The 22,520-nt window shown below is 36.5% G+C and overlaps 1 protein-coding gene across 9 annotated transcripts in view; it reads right to left on the bottom strand.

Annotated features, from left to right (window-relative positions):
* The window catches only part of INPP4B (inositol polyphosphate-4-phosphatase type II B), an 814,614-nt gene that overhangs the window by 57,583 nt on the left and 734,511 nt on the right, over positions 1-22,520 (bottom strand). For all 9 annotated transcript variants that reach the window (XM_017959077.3, XM_017959071.3, XM_017959072.3 and 6 more), the window contains 2 exons: positions 5,664-5,776; positions 1,569-1,723 (listed from right to left, as the gene is read on the bottom strand). In XM_017959077.3, the coding sequence (XP_017814566.1) occupies positions 1,569-1,723; positions 5,664-5,776 (268 nt within the window). The remainder of the gene's footprint in view (positions 1-1,568; positions 1,724-5,663; positions 5,777-22,520) is intronic.

Genomic DNA, 22,520 nt, shown 5'->3' with positions numbered 1-22,520 from the left:
GAATCATCACAAATGCTATATCATGGGCAAATGTATTGCATATATAATGTCAATCATAGGCAATACCAAAATATGTTGTTATTACATTAGCTATAATATTAGTATAACATGTCTAGTATACATATAGCCTTTATTTACCTGTTTGAATTATTCTATTTCTAATTTAAGGGGTCCCTCTTCTATCTTAAATAAACAGACAGCAATTTCATCTTCCAGAAGATTTGTTACCTAAATCAGTTTAGTCCCATGGTGTACCTGGCCTATAATATCATGCATTCCTGCGTTTCTCACCAAGCACCTTTGTTCCATCTACAGTGACGTTTGTCTTATTTTTCTGCAGATTTGAAGGTTTCATACATGAATTTGTTATTTTACCTGTTAGTGCTGAGATATTATTTTTCAAAAGAAGTTTTTATATCAACCAAACATGTTTCATATGGCTGAGATGTTCACGTCAGGACTCTAAGACATCCTCACACATTTATCAAAAAATTATGATAGAGCTCCACTGAACAATGAAAATGCCAAGAGACATGAAATGGGATGAAATACAGGACTTCAGAAACCTCTCGTTAGTGAGAAAACATAGAGGCATAGAACGAGCACAAGCAAACGTCAATGTCGCCAATGAAAGACTGCAGCAGTTAAAAGAAAACTGGTAGCTAATGGCAGGCTAGATAAGAAGCAGCCCTCTCCAGTGAATCACATGATATTCCTTTCTGGGAACCCAGAGCCTGTCCCACACTTCCTAGTGTGCTTCTGAGCTAGGCTTTGCAGCAAAGAGACAATTTCATTTAACTTTTTAATTAACGTGTGTCCTTGCTGATAGACACTGTGAATGAAGCACTTTTTCCTTCCCATTATGGCTTAGAGTTTAGATTTAATTACTGTGGAAATGAATCAAGAAACGTGACTTCGGGCATAGCATTTTAAATGTCGGCAGAGTAACCATATTAATTCTCTATTTTAAAGTATCAGTGTCATCCCATCTTTATGATGAGTGATGTGAAAATAACTTTAGAAAGGAGGTTACTGTCCCAGAGACTCCGTGGGCCATGGGAATATCACCTATTAGTTGTAATTTGGAAAGATTTTGTTTGGATAATGAGTTAGTTTCATTTTGCAAGTTCTCATAAATACTTATGCATCATGAAAATTTGTCTTACAGTGTTATATATGACATTTTCGGGGCCCCTTAACTTCAGCCAGTCAGCTAACAAAATATATAATATCATATATAATCATGCATGTCATCAAATGTGTACACAGTCACATTTTCTGAAAATGAAAAGTTTAGAAAAGTAGCCTAAAATGAGTAGGGGAATACAGATAGAGATAAAAATATTATAGAGGTAGAGAAAATTCTCTCTCTCTCACATCATAAGCTATAAGCCATGAAAATACAGTAAAGTACTGAAATATTTAGTCCTTCAATAAAATATGTATTTTGAAAAAAAACAAAACAACCCAAAATGACCTTAGACCAAAAAAAAAAAAAACAAAAACAACAAAAACAAAAAAACAAAAAAACAACAACAACAAAAAAACTTGAAAAACATGTGAGATACCTTCTCATGCAATCCAGCGCTCGGATGAAGAAGTCCTTGTGTAACTGGTGCTCATCTCTCAAGATTGAGCATTGTTCAAGTGTCACTGACATCGATGTCCTGTCTTTGGCGCTTTTACAACAGGTGAAACGAATACCATTTAGTTTGCGGCAAATCTGTAACATACGTAAAAACGAATGTTTACTGTACGTTTGTAATACGGTAAAGTGTTGGCCTCCTCCAAACACTTCTAGTCTAAACACATCAAATATAAATTTGGGTTTCTGTTAATTTATGGTAGTCAATTGGTTCAATTGGTCTTATCAGATGTAAAGGCATTACCTTTTCATTTCAAAAGTCAATGCAATGGACCTAATTTATTTAATTCTTTGTACATGAGGCGTGGAACCGTTGAAGCCATATAAGATGTGAAATATCCAGCAAAGGATGCAGCACACTACCCAACGGGGTGCCTGGTCTGCAGTGTATGACAATGCTAAACTAATTCCTGCTCAGAAAGAACACCTTTATTGTAAAGAGGAAAACACAAACACATCAAAAACAAACAAACAAACAAAATCTATATTCCCTGGATTAAACAGTTGATTCAAATCATATATAGCTAATATTCTCTTATTTTACATTTAAGAAACATTTGCTAGTCTTGGTTTTATGTTATCAGATTTTAAACATTCTCATGGTGCCTCACAACAGACAAGGGAACTACTCATCAGTACTAAAAAGCAGAATACTAGAAATGGCCACTGTTTATTGCAAATTGTGCTCTAGGGTACAACACTAAGAAATTTCATATACAGTTGCACTTTTTAATAAACTTCACAGGGGCTGGGCACAGCGGCTTATGCCTGTAATTCTAACACTTTGGGAGGCCAAGGCAGGAGGATCATTTGAGCTCAGCAGTTTGAGACAAGCCTGGGCAACATAACAAAGACTCCTCTCTATCAAAAATAATAATAAAAAAATTAGCTGGGCATGGTGATGCATGCTTGTAGTCCCAGCTACTTGGGAGTCTGAGGTGGGAGGATTACTTGAGCCTATGATCATGCCACTGCATTGCAGCCTGGGCAACAGAATGAGACCCTGTCTCAAAAAACACCTCCCAAATTAAAAATAAAAATAAGTAAATAAATAAACTTCACAGGAACTCTAGAGGAAGGTATAATTATTTTCTTTTTATAGATGAGAAAACTGAGGTTTAGATGGGTTAAGTAACTTGCACATAACAGAGCATAACCAGGATTCAAACAGAACTCTACTTAAGTTCAATAATCAAGTCTTTTAACTTCTGTTATGTTCTGCTTTCCTCTACAGTTCTTTTTGTTATTCTGATTTAAGTCAGAGAAAAATCACTGAGCATCAATACTCTCTTTGTCTCATTGCCTTATGGTTAATAGGGAAATCATTCCATTTGTTTCTCTTCCATACCATGGCAGGGTTCTAATATGAAATACTAATAATCAACTTTGGCATTACAATGCTAATCAGTGTGCATTTAAAATAGATCTAATGTGATATAACAAAGGTCTTCTTTATCTGTCATCAAGCAGTCTTTAAAAGTTGTCTGCTTTTAAAAGAAGGTAAAATAATACAGCTAATCTAGAACTTATTACCACGTTTTAATTGTGATTCTGATACTTAAACTTGAATTTATACATCACTATTAATTTAGACCTTTGGTACTTCTATTTCCAGTATAAGTGACTAGAAAATGTGAGAGCATGATTTCTCCATACAATCTTTTTACATCTAGAAAATTCTAATCCTTTCAAATAAACAGTATTTCATTTTTTAAAATTCTTAACTATATTCATAATAATAAAATAGACCATAATGGCTATTTATGAGATACGATTTTTAAATGGAATTAATATTCCTTAAAATTTTTTGTTACTATCATATGTACTTGTCCTACTTAGAATATTTAACGTTCTAAATTTAAAGTCTATTGGAGGTAAGGGCAGTTGATTTCTGTATTTCTACAATACCCGAACTATTGATTTAACACATTGATTGTCATTTGTCCTCTTTAAATGTTCACTTTTACTATTTAAACTTAAAGAAGATAAAACCAAATAACTTTATTTTTATTTATTTATGTATTTATTTATTTATTTTTGAGACAGAGTCTCTCTCTGTCACCAGACTGGAGTGCTGTGGCGTGATCTCAGCTCACTGCAACCTCCGACTCCCTGGTTCAAGCGATTCTCCTGCTTCAGCCTCCTGCATAGCTGGGATTACGGGCATGCGCCACCACGCCTAATTTTTGTATTTTAGTAGAGACGGAGTTTCACTATGTTGGCCAGGATGGTCTTGATCTCCTGACCTCATGATTCGCCTGCCTCAGTCTCCCAAAGTGCTGGGATTACAGGCATGAGCCACAACGCCCGGCCACTTTATATTTTTCAATTAGAATGTAAAACATTAACTAAAGCAGTATTTCATTAAATAGATTTTTAAAAGGAAAATAAAATAAAATAAATATTGACAAAATATTTCTGGAAAATATCAAAAGGAATTTCTATATTTCTTTATTTTAAAAGTTTCATTAAGGCCCATGATTTACAAATAGAACATTGAAACTGAGGCATTAGCCAACAAAAATGCTACTAATCATTTATTCAGTGGTGAATTGTGAGTAAATCATATTTGGTCAGTATACACATTTCAAAAAAATTTTTAGAAATGTGTGGGATTTATAGGAAAACTTTTTCATACATTAAAATGGGAAATTGCATATATTAAAAGAAAATACACATTTGTGTTTATATGTGTGTATCCTTAATTTATCTATTTACATAACTTCACAATATGTACATAATGACACATTTATGTTTGTAAATCGTCAGATGGCACGAGTATCAAACTATCTTCATGCCGTCGTGTTTTCAGTAAAATAGAAAACACAATTTATGACCTGCCATTGTGAAATTTTTGTTAGAATTAACAACCAGAGCGGTCTTTGAAGACACAAAGAGCAGCCACACTATTAAAAACAACCTTCATGTAATACAGTATGGCGCTAAATGGAACCAGTGTAAATGAGCTGCCTGAAAGCAACATTTCATATTGTTCTTCCCTGGGGCTCCAAGAAAGCAGGAAGGGAAACTAAAGAAGTTTTCCTCTGCCTTGCTTTTGGTAAATTATTTCATATGGGCTCATGGTAAATTATCCATTCCTTTTTCCCAGAAGAAAGTAATAATACTGAATTATAATTGAAGCACTGGCAGTAGGGGAAAACTTTCTGTTTTAAATGCTATGACTAGAGAATGAATAGAGTATGCTAGAAGAGTGGTTAACCTGAGCTCCAAATTATAGGAATAACACTGCAGAACTGCAAACATGGCATTTATCATAAAGATCTTTAACATGTACCTTTCCTGATGGAAGAATGCATTCCTAATGAAAGGATGTTGGGATCTGAATGTTTAACACAATTCATAAATTTCATGTGAGCTATGCCTCAATGGTTACCAGATAAGAGCCTTAAACATACAGGCATTTTTTTTTCTAATTCTTGTAGAAACCTGTGGTGAGAACACAGGCAGATCTTTTACCCCAAAGGCACCATTAAATGAGAAAGAGCTACACAAAATATAGCTCATTACCCCTAGAGCAATCCATCAGTAATGAATTCTATGCCAATATCTAAATTAACAAACACATTTATAAGCTTGTTAACTGAACAATATGTCCAGGAGCCTTATTGAAGCTGTGAATCAGAGATCTGATAACCACATTCTGTTGAAACCATATGTCTCTAAAGCAGCAGTTCAAAATCCTGGGTGATATGGGCAATTGACGTTGCAACATGCAACATCAAGAAATTCATAGACGCTCCCTCAGAGTGGAGAACACATCCAAGGTTGGTAAGAATAGCAAGTGAGCAAGATTCTTTCTTGAGTGTATCTTCTTTCATCTTATGTTCTAGTCTATGGATAGAACTACCAACAAGAGTAAAAATGCCTAATCCACGGATAATAGAAGATGACAGCTGGTAACCCCAAGTGCAGAGGTTGGACCCTACACAATAGAGAACTGATAATATTTGCTGGTTATGACGTGGCAGGAAATAAGATTTGACATGAGAGTGCTTACCGTTGCAGCCAGCCACATAATTTCTACATTCTTTCTTTTTTTGGATTGGATATTTTGATGGAGATTTTCTAGTAATGCTTTTAAATCATTTTGTTCCTGAAAATGTGAAATATCTGAAGGAGGAAAAAAACAAAGGAGAAAAATAAAATGAGACAGTGTTCACATTAAGCTGCCTATGGAGGTTTTTTCAATACATTTATTTGCAACCACAACTTTTCTTTTAGACAGGGTCTTGCTCTGCCTACCCAGGCTGGAGTGCCAGTGGGACCAAATCTCTGCTCACTGCAGCCAAGCCTCAATCTCCCAGGCTCAAATGATCCTCCCACCTCAGTGCCCAAAGTAGATGGGATTACAGGAGCATATAACCATACCCAGCTACTTTTTGTATTTTTTGTAGAGACAGAGTTTGGCCATGTCACCTAGGCTGGTCTCAAACTCCTGAGCTCAAACTGGCTGTCTTGGCCACCTGAAGTGCTAGGATTACTGGCGTGAGCCACTGCACCCAGCCTCAAACACAATTTTATAACAACAAATATCATTTGAAGCAGAGAGTATCTGAGGATAACCATACTTATTAATTTATCTGGTTTTATTCTTTACTTATAAATACGCTTAATTCTCTATTCTCTATTGTGTATAACTATGGTAATATCAAGTGGTCCTACAGTACTATTTTACCAGCACTTTGGACAAAGATGACAACTTCTGTCTCACTTTAATGAAAGCATAAGACATAGATGTCATGAGATATAACTTTCCTTCTTTTTTTTGCCATTGAGTAGCTAGTCTGAGTCAAGAGAATATATTAAATTGAACATCTCAGGGGTGGGAGAAATCTGAAAGTTCAAATAAAATACATGAAGTCAGTTGCTATACAGCAAGTTTCCTTGAACTCGGCACTATTAACTTCTTGAATCAGGTAATATTTTGCTGGGAGGAAGACCATACTGTGCATTACAGGATTTTTCTCAGCATCCCTGGCCTCTACCATTCACGCGTCAGTAGTAGCTTTCCCAAGGTAACAGTAAAAACGGCCTTCAGACACTGCCAATGTTTCCTGACAGAAAAATATATCCTGCTTGAGAACCACTGCCAGAAAGAAGCACAGACATAACGGAAAGAGGAAAAACATGAGGTATAGTTCACAGTATGAGATAATTGAGTAGAAAGCAGGAAATTACACTGGTGGCTCAGATTTCTACATACTAACAACTAAAGCATGAGTAATAAATGGCATACACTTTATACTAAAAACAGAGACAATGTACATTATGACACAAACATCCCCAAGACTTGGTGAGATGGGGTTCAAGATTACAGTGACAGAAACAAGAAGACTGTCTAAATGAATGGTTGGGTAAGTACTGTATAGTATGAAAACACACTCTACTGTTGAATCCATAAACTGAGAGAGAAACTCCTGAGAGCTTTAACTAAGACTAAAAACAGGAGAAAATACAATGAACTACACCTACATTACCAAGTTTCACTGAAGAAATAGATGACATAGTCCTTTCAAGTTCACAAAAACTGACACAAATGAATTTTAGTAGTAATGAGGCTTTGTACTTTTTCAAATTTGTACCAGATGTTGCAGTTTAGCAAAACAATATTTCTGAATAGTTCTAGTTTGTGACTTTAGCTCCAGGGAAGAGAGGAAGTATCCCAGTGAACTATACTAGTGATTAAGAGCGGAAGTGGTTGGTAAGGTAGGAATTTCCATTGAAAAGAATCATATCTCATCTTGGATTTTATGATTACAGAATAGAGGAAGGTTGGGTACAATCCAGATAGGTTGAGGGAAGTGAGATTCAGAATCATCATATAAAATATATGCATGATTCCACTGAATTTGTTTCTAAAAGGGAAAGTTGTCAAAAGTCAAATCTTTACTATTTAACTACAGATAATTCTCATAAAAATGAGAAAGTTTGACTGAAGACATTGCATTGCGAGGTAGAAGCTTCTCTGATACACAGGAATTTTAACAGGACACAGCCCAAAGATAGCCTGAAGAGAAAGGGAAGGAGGCCATATATGGAATGCCTTGAAGGGAGTTATAAAATCAGACCAGGATTTGGTGGCTAATCAAAGAAGGTAAGGACAATAATGCTGTCTTTTAATTTATAATCATGGCATGCAAGAAATAAGAAGTCAAGTCCACCATCCCTGCTTTTAATGTTGATAAATGGCAACCAAAACAAACCCAGGGGAAGCCATAAATTAGAATTATAAGCAGCCATTAAAATTATGTGCAGGTATATCAGTGACATAGAAAGTGTCCTTGATATTGCTGAAAAGAAGAACTGGTCAGATTAATGAAAGAATGTATTTGTGTAACAATGTGTGTGTGTGTGTGTGTGTGTGCACGTGCACATGAATGCCTGTGTGTATGTTGGCTTCTCTTGGCATATGTATACAGGCAGAGTGAAACATTAGTTTAGATATTAACAGTGGCCATCTTTAGGTGTGCAACTTAGTGTAATGTTTCAACTGCCTTTTCATATCATTTGAAATGAACATATATTGTTTTTAAATAATAAGATGATTTTAAGAGCAATGGGAAACAGAGAATGTGCATGAGAAAAGGAAAGAAATTAAATTCTTTTTTTTTTTTAGATTCATGGTAGAACAGTTCATTATATCCTGAAGAACCTAAATTCTTATGATATAAAGACCTGAATTCAAAATGTCCACAGTCTAGTAGGGTGGGATGGATATTTAAACTATTATTAAATATAGGAAAGTATACTGCAGACTGTGACATCACTCAGTAAAGATTTGTGAAGCAAGGGAAGCACTGGACAATTCTATAAGAATTGGTGTGTATGGGAGGGCATCTAGCAAAGATAATGCTTTGTGTCTACCAAGAGCATTTGAGGCTGAGGGGCAAATAGCAAAGGCACAAGGCATGAGCCAGTACTGCAGAAACAGAGTGTGCGGTTCACAATGTCCTTAGAGTGGATAGTCCTGGGGCAAGATTTATGAAGGAGAATCATGTTCTGCTATGCTGGGGAATCTGGGCTTCATCCTAGAAAATGCGGGCAACTGGTAAGTTTTAAACAAGGGCTTAACCCCTTCTGGAAAGCCCCTGAGTTTCTTTCTGAAGTCAGGCTTGTACAAATGGCTCTCAAATCATTTTGAAAGCAATACAGAATAAGAAGTTTCCTTTAACTCAAGATGAAGACATCACACATGTTCTGGAGAGCTGATGCATAACAATGCAATTTTAATCAGCAATACTTTATAATATATTTGAAATTTGCTAACAGAATGGATTGTAAATGTTCTCACCACACACATACACACACACACACACACACACACACACAAAATGATAACTATCTGAGGTGATGAAATAGTAATTAGTTTGACTATGGTAATTATTTAATAATGGATACGTGTAACACATCATCAAATTGTATGCCTTAGGTATACATAATCCTTAATTATAAAAAATACCTCAATTTACAAAAAAAAGCTTAATTTACATAATATCTCACAGCAGTCATACACACACACACCCCTCTGTAACAAAAATTTTATGAAATAATATTTACTTCTAGTGTATGCCTTGTACCTGAAATTTTCTATTTCATAATTTTTGAAAAATTGTAGTTCCAACACACCACATTTATTTAACATGTCATAGGATTAACATAAACCATTTGGAAAGCCCTGATTTAGGGCAACCCTATGTCCAAAGTGACTGGGGCTGAAGTGACTTTTTCACAAAGTTCATAGTGAGAGGAGGAGTCAAGGCTAAAACTTTGTCTCTTAACTGTTGTACCCGTAATTTCTCCAAAATCTCTGCTGATGTTTTTACCATTGGTACCACTAAAACCAGCTCTGGTATTAACACAATAGGCCAAATTCTTCAGAATGCTGAGACTCCAGAACACAGCATGATTTATCAAAATAATTTTGTTTCATTGTAGACATGGAAATGTTTTAATAAGCCATTTTAAACAGACTATAGGGATCCTAAATGTAAATCAAGCACTTGGCCATCGTTTCCCCATTCCCACCTCATAAAGAGAGTGTGTTAGAATCGACAGGCATGATGTCTCATGGAAATTTCACTCCCTCTCCCATGGTGTGCTTCTTACAAGAAAGTAATTTTGATGTTTTTTTTTTTTTCGTTTGTTTTTTGTTTTTTATTTTTACATTTTTAGGCCACTATTTCTATTTCTATAGTGACAAAACTTGCTTTACTCAGAGCACACCTCTGTCAACCTAATACTTTGGTTGCTGCCAGTTTTTGTTTTTTTTTTTTTCCAACCCAATAAAAATTGCAGACCACAGAAATTCAAGTCTGGTTCAGGAAAGCAGTACAATTAATAATAGCCAGTTTGTTAATAGGTGAGATTTCAAGATGTCATGATAGATCCTGATGTATCAACTGAAAATTGTGGTGTACACAGAACGTGAATTGGTTTTAGGCTTAGACTGTGTCTCCTCAAATGTAAATATAGCCAAAAAGTCTTGCTTTTGCTACTCATTCCTGCAAATTTAGACAGTACAGCTGAGTCTCTATGCATATGTCCATAATAGTATTCTTTTTTTTTTTGGAATGCAGTTTAAGAAAGTATTCAGAGATAAAAGTTACAAGAATGTTTATTGCATTACTGTTTATAATTTTAAATAGCAAAAAAGCTTTAAAATGTTCATAAAGAGTAAGAATAAACCAATATATTAATGCAAAGTAATATAAGTAAAAAGGATACACAAATGCCATATGTGTCAACATGGATATATCACAAAAACGATATTGAGCAAAAAAGAATGAATTATAGAAAGATGCATCCAAAGTAACAGTAGTCATACAGTTAAATGTGCAAAACTGTACCATATTTTAATGGATATATAAATATAGAGTAAAATGTGTATGAGGATGTAAAACATCAAATTCAGGGTATTGGTGTTCTCATAGGAGGGGAGGGTTAAGGGTGGTAAGCCGGAGGGGTACAAAGGGAGCTTTCAACCTATCTGTAAATACCTGTTTCTTATGAAAATTCCAAAGCTGAGCAATGGGTTCCCAAATGTGTGCTATTTATGATTTGTTCTTTTTTGTTTGTTAGAAACTTTTATAATTGCTTTTCAAAAACAGCACTGAGCCAAGATTCCAGGAAAATGATTTCTAATGCCAACTCTCCTGCTGCTTTGACGTGTAGTCTTGGGCAAATTGCTTAACCCTCTGTCCCTATTTCCTCAACTGCGAAATAAGGACAATAATCCGGTCATGCGTCATTGACTAGTAGTGGAAAACAATGAATAAAAGCCTTGGCAGAAAAGGCTACATTATTAAATTCTGTGTCACCTCTGAAAAACAGAAGAAGATATTAGTAGCACTTAAAAAAGAGTTCATAGCCTCAGAAGGGAAGCTACTTTCTCAGGTAAAAGTCAGAATGTATCCAAAGTAAGAAAAAATCTCCTCACACACATGCAGTTACATACTCCAGTCACAAACATTCACAAACCCTGCGACTGTTCTCCCACCTCCCCAATGGAACACAACAATCAAGTTGAGAGTCAGGTGTTAGGACCTATTTCCTCCTTGTTAGGTCAAATAGGTTTCTTTAATAAAAAGAGCTCTGAATATGACATTGACCTGAATCACAGGCAGGGTATTAATAAGGAAACAGGAATGGAACCATGGCCTTTTAGCTCACTGAACTGTGATGCTAATGATGTCAAATAGCTTCATTCTCTTATGGCCAAATAACTGTGTAGCCAGAAACTGTTCCAAGATGAATCAGAAATTATGGTTGCCTTCCCAGTTCCTAATCTACTCATTTCCCACACGAAGTGGCAGATACAAAATTTCCATGGGAGGCACCACACTCTCACTCTGACATCCATTGGTGTGATCCATACCCCTTGAAATCAAGACTAGTTCAGGAATGGACATGATCTAAACCAGATGGCACTAAACTCTCATCTCAGCAACTGTTTTAAGGATATGCAAGTGGCCTGTGCTATTCCAGTTGAGCGAAGCTCGGGAAGAGGAAAGGAACCTCTTCTTAACCCTTTGGTTGAGTGTGGGGTTAGCTCATGACAGCCATCTTTTAGTCTTGAGGAGACCAGATGTAGGATAAAATTAACATGATAAAAGATAAGATCAGCCTAATGATAAAATACAAAGGAGATTTTTGTTTGTTTGTTTGTTTTTGTTTTTTTGAGGCAGAGTCTTACTTTATCACCCAGGCTGGAATGCAGTGCTGGGATCTCGACTCACTGCAACCTCTGCCTCCCTGGTTCAAGGGGTTCTCCCGGCTCAGACTCCCGAGTAGCTGGACTTACAGGCACCCACCATCATGTCTGGCTAATTTTTGTATTTTTGCAGAGACAGGGTTTCACCATGTTGGCGGGGCTGGTCTCAAACTCCTGACCTCAGGTGATTCTCCCGCCTTGGCCTCCCAAAGTGCTGGGATTACAGGTGTGAGCCACCGTGCCTGTCCTGAGATACGTTTTATACTGCTGAGTCACTGAACCAATCTTCTCTTGAAACCTACTTTACTGCTAGACTTTTCAGTGAGGTTTATCAGCAAGTTTTCTTTATTGTTTAAGCTAGTTTGAATTAAGAGTTTTTGTCACTTGCAATCAAAAGCATTCTAAGGTAAGTAAATTGTTATATACATATCTTAAACACCAACCAGCCATAGTACAAATGTGTACTGTTGATTTAAAATGAGGAAAGGACAAGTCAGAGTATTTCTGGAGGGCAGCAAATCTATCACACCTGCAGTGATGGTTTTAAAACATGGTCCTACATTCTTCAACACTTTTTGTTGAGATGTGGAATGTATGTCTCCTCAGGTTGAATCTGGGTGGGCTTGTGACTGTCTTGACTAATGATGTATGACAGAAGTAATGCTCTGTGGCTTCTGAGGCCAGGTCTGAATTGATTATGCCTCTCCTGCTTAATTCTCTTGGAACTTTGCTGACTGTATCCCTCATTTTGAGATGCTCCCTATAAGAACCCAGCCACTATGCTGGGAGAAGCCCAAGCCACATGGAAGGTCTTGTTTAGGTGCTTAAGTCAACAGTCACAGCTGAGCCCAGCCTTTGAATCAAGTTAGCCCAGGTGCCAGAATGTGAGTACAGAAACCTCCACATGCCCCCAGGTTCTCAGCCCCCAGGTACTCTTCCTTCCATCTGAAGGTCATGGACATCGTGGAGTAGAGACAAACCATCCCCAGTTTCCCTTTCTGATACCTAACCCACAGAATCTGTGAGCACAAATAAAATCATTCTGATTTTATAACAGGAAACTTGAGGTAGCTTGTTATCTGGCAATAAATAACTAGAACAGAACAGCTAAAATAAAAACAATTTAAAGAGCTTGTACTTCCAAGTGTGAAAAAATTAACATGATGAACACTGCTTTCACTGCCTACTCTGGTGAGTACTATATTCTGTAATATCAAGTCTCTTCTACAATTAATTCTAAAATAATTATAGTTAATTGTACCAGCAAGCAGACAAATGCAATTAGGTAAAAGCCATTGAGATATCTTAAAATTGAAAATTATGTTGTTCTAGATGCTGTAAAATCTTGAAAAATAAGAAAAGACAAAACTGCACCGAAACCAGCTTTATTAAAATTGCATTTCTAATTTTCAATTTATGAAGATGGCAATACAAAAAAAAAAAAAATGAAATGTCAAGATCCCAACCTGGTCTGAGTTGAATATTTTTGACCTACACATTTTCAGTGTCTTGTCTTAAACAAATTTCAAGGTTGCATCACCCAAGGCAAAAGGAAAAAACAAACTTTAAAAGTAATTTTTAAATTATATTCAAAACAATGTATTAAAAATTATTTGAAATTTCCTCAATCAACATTGTACATTGGGGACTATGGAATATGGTGTGCAGGGAGAAGAATATAACGATAACATATTTTTTCCTGCTTATATTTTTTTAAAGACAGAATTCATAATTTGATTCCAGAATTTCCAAACAATTTAAAGTCATGTCAAAAAATCTAAAGATGATTTGTTAAATGGCTCTCCAACTCTAAACTCTAGTCTCCTCAGGATGTCTAAGATAGTTCAAGCACAGATGATAGAGCAGAATGGGAAAGAAAACAGGAGTACGAGAAGGGCTTAACACAAATCCCCAGTTCAGTCTTCTTGTGAGCCAAGTTAAACTGGGTGAACAACTACTTTTGCCCATACTCAAGTGGCCTAGGTGCTGGCACCTAAGGCAGTTGAATGGCCTCCTTTGTTTCACCTAGTCAAACTCCCTAGTCCCTGCATTTTACCCCAACAATAGCCCTAGCAATAAATGGCCCACTGAAAGTGCATTCTCCACACAGACGTCTGAAAAACAGACTAAGAATGGATTTCTTAAAATTTAGGCAGAGAAGGAATACAACTTTTGAGGTGATTTCAGTGCCCTACCTTCCTGACCGTGCAAGAGCCAGACTGCTAGTGAAATACACCAAGGTCAGATGGCAGCCCAGGGAGGCAAACACATAACAAGCCCTTCTCCAAAAACCAAGCGCTCACCTTTTCCATGCCTCTCCTGTTGCCTATAATGTGGAAGGAATTAAATCACAAACTGTAAGAAAGTCAGAGAAAAGGGGAGATGGTTGAGAAGATTGGGGCTTTTTCCAATAGTCACCGTATGTGGTCTACCTCTTCAGGCTCTTGCAGGCAAGGAAGAATTAGGTCTTGAATATTTCTTACTATATAGAATAAGTTAAATGAATAATTTCTGAGATATTAGGAAAGGCATAAATGAGGTAAAATACAGGAAGATGATGAAAATAAAGCTGTGTTGGAAGGCTCCAAAATGAGGATAGAGGTAATAAGAATATGAAATCTACAATTTATTCCATTCATATGGCTCCCTTTTTTGACTTGATGTGGTCTCTGATTTGGTAATCTGGGACACTCATATATTTACAGTTTATCAATGGCAACAAAACATATTAATCTATTAATGTGCTCGCACTGTTATTTTCTGACCCACTTGATAAAGATAACTTTATCCTTGAGACTTCAATTTCTCACCCTTACTTAGCTTCTAAGGAGAGTTTCACTCTATCTGACATTCTGTGATGCAGAATTAGAATGACAAAATAAAGGTGGAAGAAAAAGTGGCCTGGAAACAAAAGGCCTTGCAGTTGTGGTTCAGCGAGGAGGAGAATGGTAAATAAAGAGTGAATGTTTGGAAGAGTACTATGCCAAATAGCTGAGTGAATTACACAGTTGGAAAACTGGATCTAAAAAGTGAAATAAGAATTTGTTAATTGTCTTTAATCTGATGTTTCATTGAAGGTTAGAACTAATGTAGTCAACCTTTAATTGTTGGTCTGATTGAACATCTGACTTCGATAAATATCTGAATTTAACTTCTTGTTAACAAGAAGTTTAACAAGGATTTAACAAGAAGTTAAATTTATATATTTATTTCCAAAAAGGATGATGAGTCTTAATATTTTCAGTATCCATCTTACTTTGCAGTGTGGGACCAAAGAACTTATCCTAATGATGATTTCAGGAGCTCACCTATAGAGGCATTCCAGAAAGAAAAAAGTATGCTTTGTTTGAAAGATTATCAGAGAATCAGTGATTTCATGAAAAAAATAAGATAAGTCAACATAGATTGCAAAGATTATAGAAATGACAGAGAAGGAGAGAGACTATTGGATAGAGAAGAGATGAAGTTTCGTTCAAACTACTGAAAAAACTTCACGATCAAATTTAACTAGATTGTTGTTTGTTTCTGTTGTTTGTACACAGCAGATACATGACTGTGTTGAAAAGCTGAAAGTGTACCACAATTATCATCTTAACCATCTCTCTAATATTTATAAGTACATGTGACACTTTTTAGTCACAGAAATTGACAGTGGAAATTTTAATACTAACTTCTTTTCCCTGGTGAGATAATGGTAGAATGTACTTTGAAATACAAGGTATATACAAAGTAATTATTCTGATTTGGCTGACAATGAAATGCAGGCATTGAAAACACCAAGTGACTCACCTAAGTGAGCTTTCAATTGAATTTATGTCTTTTGATTTCATGCCACTAAGTGCAGACTTACTAGACTGGTATACTGGGAGGCCAGCCAATCTTTGATGAGTAGTAGAATCTGGAATGCAAGAGTTAGACATTCAAAAAAGATGAGAGCCTCAGTCAAGAGGAAATAATGAAGAAAATGTAAGGCTAATTGAAAGGCAAGACATCTAAGTTTGTGCCTACACATACTACAGCAGAATAAGGCTACCTAAAAGATTTGATGACTATAATTTATGAGGACCACCGAGTAACATAGATAGTAACATAGATCGATGCCTGGTTGGCCAAGCAGGTGGATCTTTGTATGTGTGTATGTGTGTCTATCTTTGCTGCCTGTACTGCTGTTTGTATTTCATAATTTGATGTAGTCTAAAATTTAAGGGACATTAAAAGTCTATGTCTGTGATTTAACATGCATTGAGGAAATAAAAATTGGATATTTCTTCTTACTTTTTCTTTTAAAAAGCAACAGAAGTACTTCAAAAGATAGTAAAAAATTCTCTCAATCTTTTTAATGCTAAAAAGGATTAAAAACTTTAAAAGGTTAGTACATCAGAGTTTCTTCTGCAATTAGTTTAAAATAAATTTGTAATTACAAGTGTGTAAAAATATATGTATGGAAAATAAAAGCATGGTGCTGGAAATATTCAAATATTTAAAAATCTACAATCTTAAATTCAGTGCAGAAGCCATTAGACAGCAATGGTGGAGCAGCAGCATATAAATTAAAAGAACATTTGACTGGGAGTCAGAGAACATGGAATTTAGTCTCTGTTCTCCTACTAAAGGGTATGTGAACGACCCTAAGTCCCTCATAGCAAATGATGGGGTTGGACTAGGTCAATATTTCTTAAACTATGTCCTGCGGAACACTTACTTAAAAAAAAAAGAAAATGAGGGTTTCAGATAATTTTTTCTATTCCCATAATGAAAAAAAAAGCTATTTTAAACAAAATTAATTTAGATACTATAGATTAGGGTGAGCAAACTATGATTTGCAGGCTAACCCCAGGTCATATATTTTTTTATTTTCGTAAATACATTTTTATTAAAACTCAGTCATGTTCATTTTTAAATTTATTTTATTTAATTAATTTATTTTTTTGAGACAGAGTTTCACTCTTGTTGCCCAGGCAGGAGTGCAATGGCGCGATCTCAGCTCACTGCAACCTCCCCCTTCCTGGTTCAAGCAATTATGCTGCCTCAGCCTCCTGAGTAGCTGGGATTACAGGAGCCCGTAACCATGCCTGCTAATTTTTTTTGTATTTTTCAGTAGAGACAGGGTTTCACCATGTTAGCCAGGCTGGTCTCAAACTCCTGACCTCAGGTGATCCACCCGCCTCAGCCTTCCAAAGTGCTGGGATTATAGGTGTGAGCCACCACACCCGACCTGATTTACATATTGTCTATGGCTTATTTTACACTATAGTAGCCAAGTTGAGTGATGACAGAGATCATATGGCCCACAAAGCTAGAATTATTTACTATCTGGCTCTTTACAGAAAAAGTTTGCCAGCCATCCTGCAGACTTTCTCAGAACCTTCAATGTGATAATGTGAATTCCAAAATAATTTCACTATTTAATCCTTGTATCACTCAACAATTATTAACAGAAATAATGTTACTTGTCATAGTCTTCATTAAATTACTTCCAAGATCCAACAGCTTATACCATGCATTCAACAAATGTTAATGGAATAGAAACAACGTGCTTGTCCTCCTGGAGCTTACATTCTGGCAAGGAGTCACTGTCAAATAATGTAAATGACATATTGCATGCTGCATGATGGTAGAGGCTATAGAAGAAAATTAAGAGAGAAGGGTTCCAGGGGGGAAGAGGTTGCAATTTCAAAGAGGGTGTTTAAGAAAGGCCTTACTGAGAAAGTGACATTTAGGCAAAGACTTAGAGGAGGTGAGTGAGTGACCTCTAAGGGGCAAGGCATTTAAGACAGAGCAAAGAGTCACTAAAAAGTCCCAAGAAACAGCAACAGGTCCATGTGGGGCAGAAGTCAGTGTGGAGCAGAGTAAGGAAAGAGTGAGAGAAAGAGGTAGAGAGGGATCAAAGGATCAAAGGGGTTGACGGTGTGGTGCCTTAGAGGCCACCGTAAAAATGTAGGTTTTTATTCTGAAAACAAACAAACAACAACAACAAAAACAACAAAACTAACAACATTGGGGTTTATTGGAAGAGTTTTAGGAGACACATAATGAGACTTTCATTTTAAAATAGTCACTTTGGATGTAGCGGATATGAGTGGACTGAACGAGAAGCGAGAGAAGAAACAAAGATGCTAGGAGGAAGCTGTTGCCCATACCTAGAAGAGGTAAGAAGGGTTGTAGCAATGTAGGTGATAATAACTGGTGGCATATATTTTGGAAGTGGAGCCAGTAAAATTTTCTGATGGACTGGAAAGGGGATGTGAAAGAAGGGACTCAAGGGTGGCTATTTTTTTCCCCAAAGCAACTAAATCGTTGAAATTGATATAAATGTAGATGGGGAAGACTGTAGGAAGAACAGCTTTTTAAGGGCTTATCAGGAACAAAGATTAAGGTGTTAAGCAGGATACAAGAGGTTAAGAAAGAGAGATGGGCTGGAGATGTAGATATGAACATGGATAGTTAATAGCAGGTATTTAAAGTAACTAGGCTGTGTTCAATTGGGGAGCAGAGTAGACATCCGTGGACTGAATCCTAGGCCACTCCAAAATTAGACGTTGGAAAGATAATGAGGAATAGAGATTTAAAAGAAGCAGCCATAGAGCAGGAGAAATCACAGACTGTGGTGGCTAAGAAGCCAAGTGACAAAAGAAGGAAAAAATAACCATGTCACACTTGTTACTAGATCAAGGAAGATGAGGGCAAATGACTGAGCATTGGGTTTAACAATGTAGGCGCTTGACAGAAACAGTTTCCACGAAGTTACAAGGGTAAAAGACTTACTGGAATGAGTTTAGGTGAAAAAATGGGTGGTGAAAAATTTTAATTCCACTTTTATCTACTCTTTTTGGGACATTTTCAAACTTAAGCTTGTCCTGCAGTATTACATAATATTTCTCTCGATTTCCAATCTCTTTTACACATTTTTATATGTCTATGCAATGACAAATATGAATATATGAAGAATTCCTCAGCGGTCTTGATGTTTCCAAATATTCATGTTTTAAATAAAATATGCAAAATATTTGGATAACTGACTGGATTTTTCATTTATATATTTGGGTGTCTACATGGTATGACAGTTGAGATGCTTATAAAACAAAGTTATTAAAAGTAAATTTTGTTTATTACTCTGTAATAGTCTAATGTATAGTTTCTGCTGGAATGATATTCATGTGTTAATTTAAGAAAATCCTTGTATCTTCTCATATCTTTAAATCCTTATGTCTTCAAGTTTGTTAAAAATACCATATAGGCTGGGCATGGTGGCTCAAGCCTGTAATCCCAGCACTTTGGGAGGCCGAGACAGGAGGATCACGAGGTCAGGAGATTGAGACCATTCTGGCTAACATGGTGAAACCCTGTTTCTACTAAAAAAAAATACAAAAAAAAAAAAAAAAAAATTCTAGCCGGGTGAGGTGGCAGGCACCTGTAGTCCCAGCTACTCGGGAGGCTGAGGCAGGAGAATGGCATGAACCCAGGAGGCGGAGCTTGCAGTGAGCTGAGATCTGGCCACTGCACTCCAGCCTGGGCGACAGAGTGAGACTCCGTCTCAAAAACAAACAAACAAACAAACAAAAACATATAAAGCCCTATAATATTAAAATTATTCTTTGTGTTTAGGAAATTTAGATACACTTACTTAGCTTAACATTATAAATCAAGGTAATCTCATATTGAACAGAATCATCATTACTGCTTAGTTGTTTTACATATACGTTTTGCTTAGGTCATTCAACTATTAATATTTGTTAAAACAACAGATAAATAAAAGATGAACAGTTTTAACATTCTGGGCAATTTCATCTTCTTTTACACTCATGTCCAAAGTATAATGCAGTGCAAAAACGTAACATTTAAAATTTGACAGCTAACTCTATCACATATTATAAATCCAAACAAGTGGTTCTCAGGTCTTACTGTGCAGGCAGAATCACCAGGAGGGCTTGGTAAAACACAGAATCTTGGCCCCACAGCCAAATATGGATTTGTTTGAAATTACTCTTGTATGTGTAAAAGGCAAGGAAAGATACTGAGTAGCACAGGGGTCGATGATGCTGATCAATTGCTGATGTGCCCTCATTTCTATATGTACCATTCCCCATTCTGCTCTTTATCACAGGAAACCTCATTTTCCAGGCTAACTTACACTTAACTCTGGGCAATGAGGAGCCAGAGGGAGAGTGAAGGGCAGGAGGAAGATGGAAGCCAGCCTGTTGCTCCCCCACCTTTCTGCTTCTTATGGGCCCCTGGAAGTGGTTATGTCTTTTCTATGGCTCCAGCTCCCAATGGGAAACTTTTGCATTCACGGTTCCAGGTTTTGCTAGACAGTCCTCAACAACACTCTAGATCCAGAGGGATAGCCCCAGCTTTTGGCCTCTGGTGACACTACCTCTGACGTTTGTCCTTTTAGCACCTGGGTTAGTAGCAACTCAGTATTGCTAAACTCTTGGTGACTTCACCAAACTCTGCTTAATCTGTAAATTCCTAGACTTCTTGATTTCCTGTCTGGGGCCTGATGAATACTGCCAATGAGCACTTGGCATCATTTTTTAATTTTACCTCAGCATAGCCTAGGCTAATATCCTAACTCAATTGCCCTTCTCTTGCTGATCTTGTTTGCAGGTTAACCCCTTCTTGGATAAGCTTGACCTCCTCCTCAGTTTACAGACAGTGAAAATGATGCAGAGAGAAAAGAGATATTTGGAAGGGATAGTATGATGATAAAGCGGCAAAGTTTAAAAGTGCTTTTTTGCCGGGCACGGTGACTCAAGCCTGTAATCCCAGCACTTTGGGAGGCCGAGATGGGCGGATCACGAGGTCAGGAGATCGAGACCATCCTGGCTAACATGGAGAAATGCCGTCTCTACTAAAAAAATACAAAAAACCAGCCGGGCGAGGTGGCGGGCGCCTGTAGTCCCAGCTACTCGGGAGGCTGAGGCAGGAGAATGGTGTAAACCCGGGAGGCAGAACTTGCAGTGAGCTGAGATCTGGCCACTGCACTCCAGCCTGGGCGACAGAGCAAGACTCCGTCTCAAAAAAAAAAAAAAAATGCTTTTTGTCACTGTTGAACGTTAGTTGAGAGAAAAATGGCCACCTCTGAAGTCACTGTTCTGTAATGTGGAGAGGCTCTCTTAACATTCAGAAAAGATCTCTTTATATAAATGTGAACTGTTCAGAGGAAACTGAGTATTACCATGTATGGAAAAGTGATTAATAACTTAGAAATTACTGTAGAACCTGGGAAATAGTTAACATATCAGAAAGTCTCTGTGCTAATCAGAAACAATCTGATTGTTTGAAGACCTTTTATGGGTGAAGTCTGGGAATCCAGGCTCAAGATAAGTGATAGTTTCTAAGGATAGAGGGCTCTGAAAAGCAGAAATGAGGAATAACAACCATGGCATGTTCTGAGAAAGTGAAAGCAGCACATTGAAACTTGTGGCAGCAATGAGCCACATTGGGGTGTCAACACACATGATTCCAGTTTTAAGTAAATAAGCAGAAAGTGGATTGGTATTCAGATGCACCCTTTTTTGTTTATGGAGCATTGCAATTCACACACAACTGGTACTATCAGTATTGATTCCACCATATATTTCTGGGGTCTGTGACAGAGCTCAAGTCACAACTATGAAAGAAATACTCACTTAACTAGCCTTAATTCTCATCGTTAGACAGATAAAAGGTAGTACAACTCTTCTCTCTGATATATGTACCAACTATATATCAATTTATATTCTGTTTCTCAGTGATATTATCCTTTTCTAATACAAGGTATCTGTTAACATGTGATGCTGACTGCTTTTCCACAGTCTGTGGCTTTAGAACCGTATGGAGAGTCCAACAATGCAGTTTGCTAAAGAAGTCTGCCAAAATCTAGTGTTGATTTCTTCCAGAGCACAATCTGTGTTACAAATGTTGTAGCTAGTTTTCTGATTCTCAGCAATAACCTCATGTGTATGGATTTGTAAGTTTATTATACATGGAATATGATTCTGTATATCTTAGTAGCTTTGTTCTTTTCTTTTGTTTTGAAAACAAAATCTAATAATCTCATTCAGAAAAGCATTATCACATACTTGTTCTGGAACAATTATCTTGATGTACTAGAGAGTTCTCTCCTGTGTTGGAAAAATTTGGTATATATTCAATGGCTGTTTGGACAGAGTATTCAATATTAGGGGTGAGTTGCTCCATTATTTGACCTAACAAAATTCAATTTTAGATATTCCACATTGTACTTAGAGTAAAGCTCCTCCTTCTCACCTGCTTCTGTGAAATCCTCTCATGGGAAGGTTTACTTGTCCCAATGGAGTTCTTTTACTTTTCATAAATTTCATATTATTTTTAGTTTCTATAATTTTCTTTCTAGTTGTACCTTGACTTAAGCCATCTTTGCTCCATGAATCTATATTTCAAATAAGATTTAAGATAAATTGAAATACTAAAAATGGAAAATGCTAACTAAAAATGTAAGTTCAAAGGACACAGAATACCTTAATATAAATAAATTGTGCCCTATTAACTAAATGTACTAAATATTAGTTTACTTAAACTAAACCTAAGTCCTTGACATGCACTCACAGCTTTTACACATTATATTTAAGGGTTACATCTTAATAATTATGCTAAAAGAATTTTAAAGGATATCAGAGAGAA

This window comes from Papio anubis, chromosome 3, assembly GCF_008728515.1.
Source record: "Papio anubis isolate 15944 chromosome 3, Panubis1.0, whole genome shotgun sequence".
In the NCBI taxonomy this organism is placed as follows: domain Eukaryota; kingdom Metazoa; phylum Chordata; class Mammalia; order Primates; family Cercopithecidae; genus Papio; species Papio anubis.
Note: the sequence above shows the minus strand (reverse complement) of the source record. Positions and strands in the feature narration are given on the sequence as shown.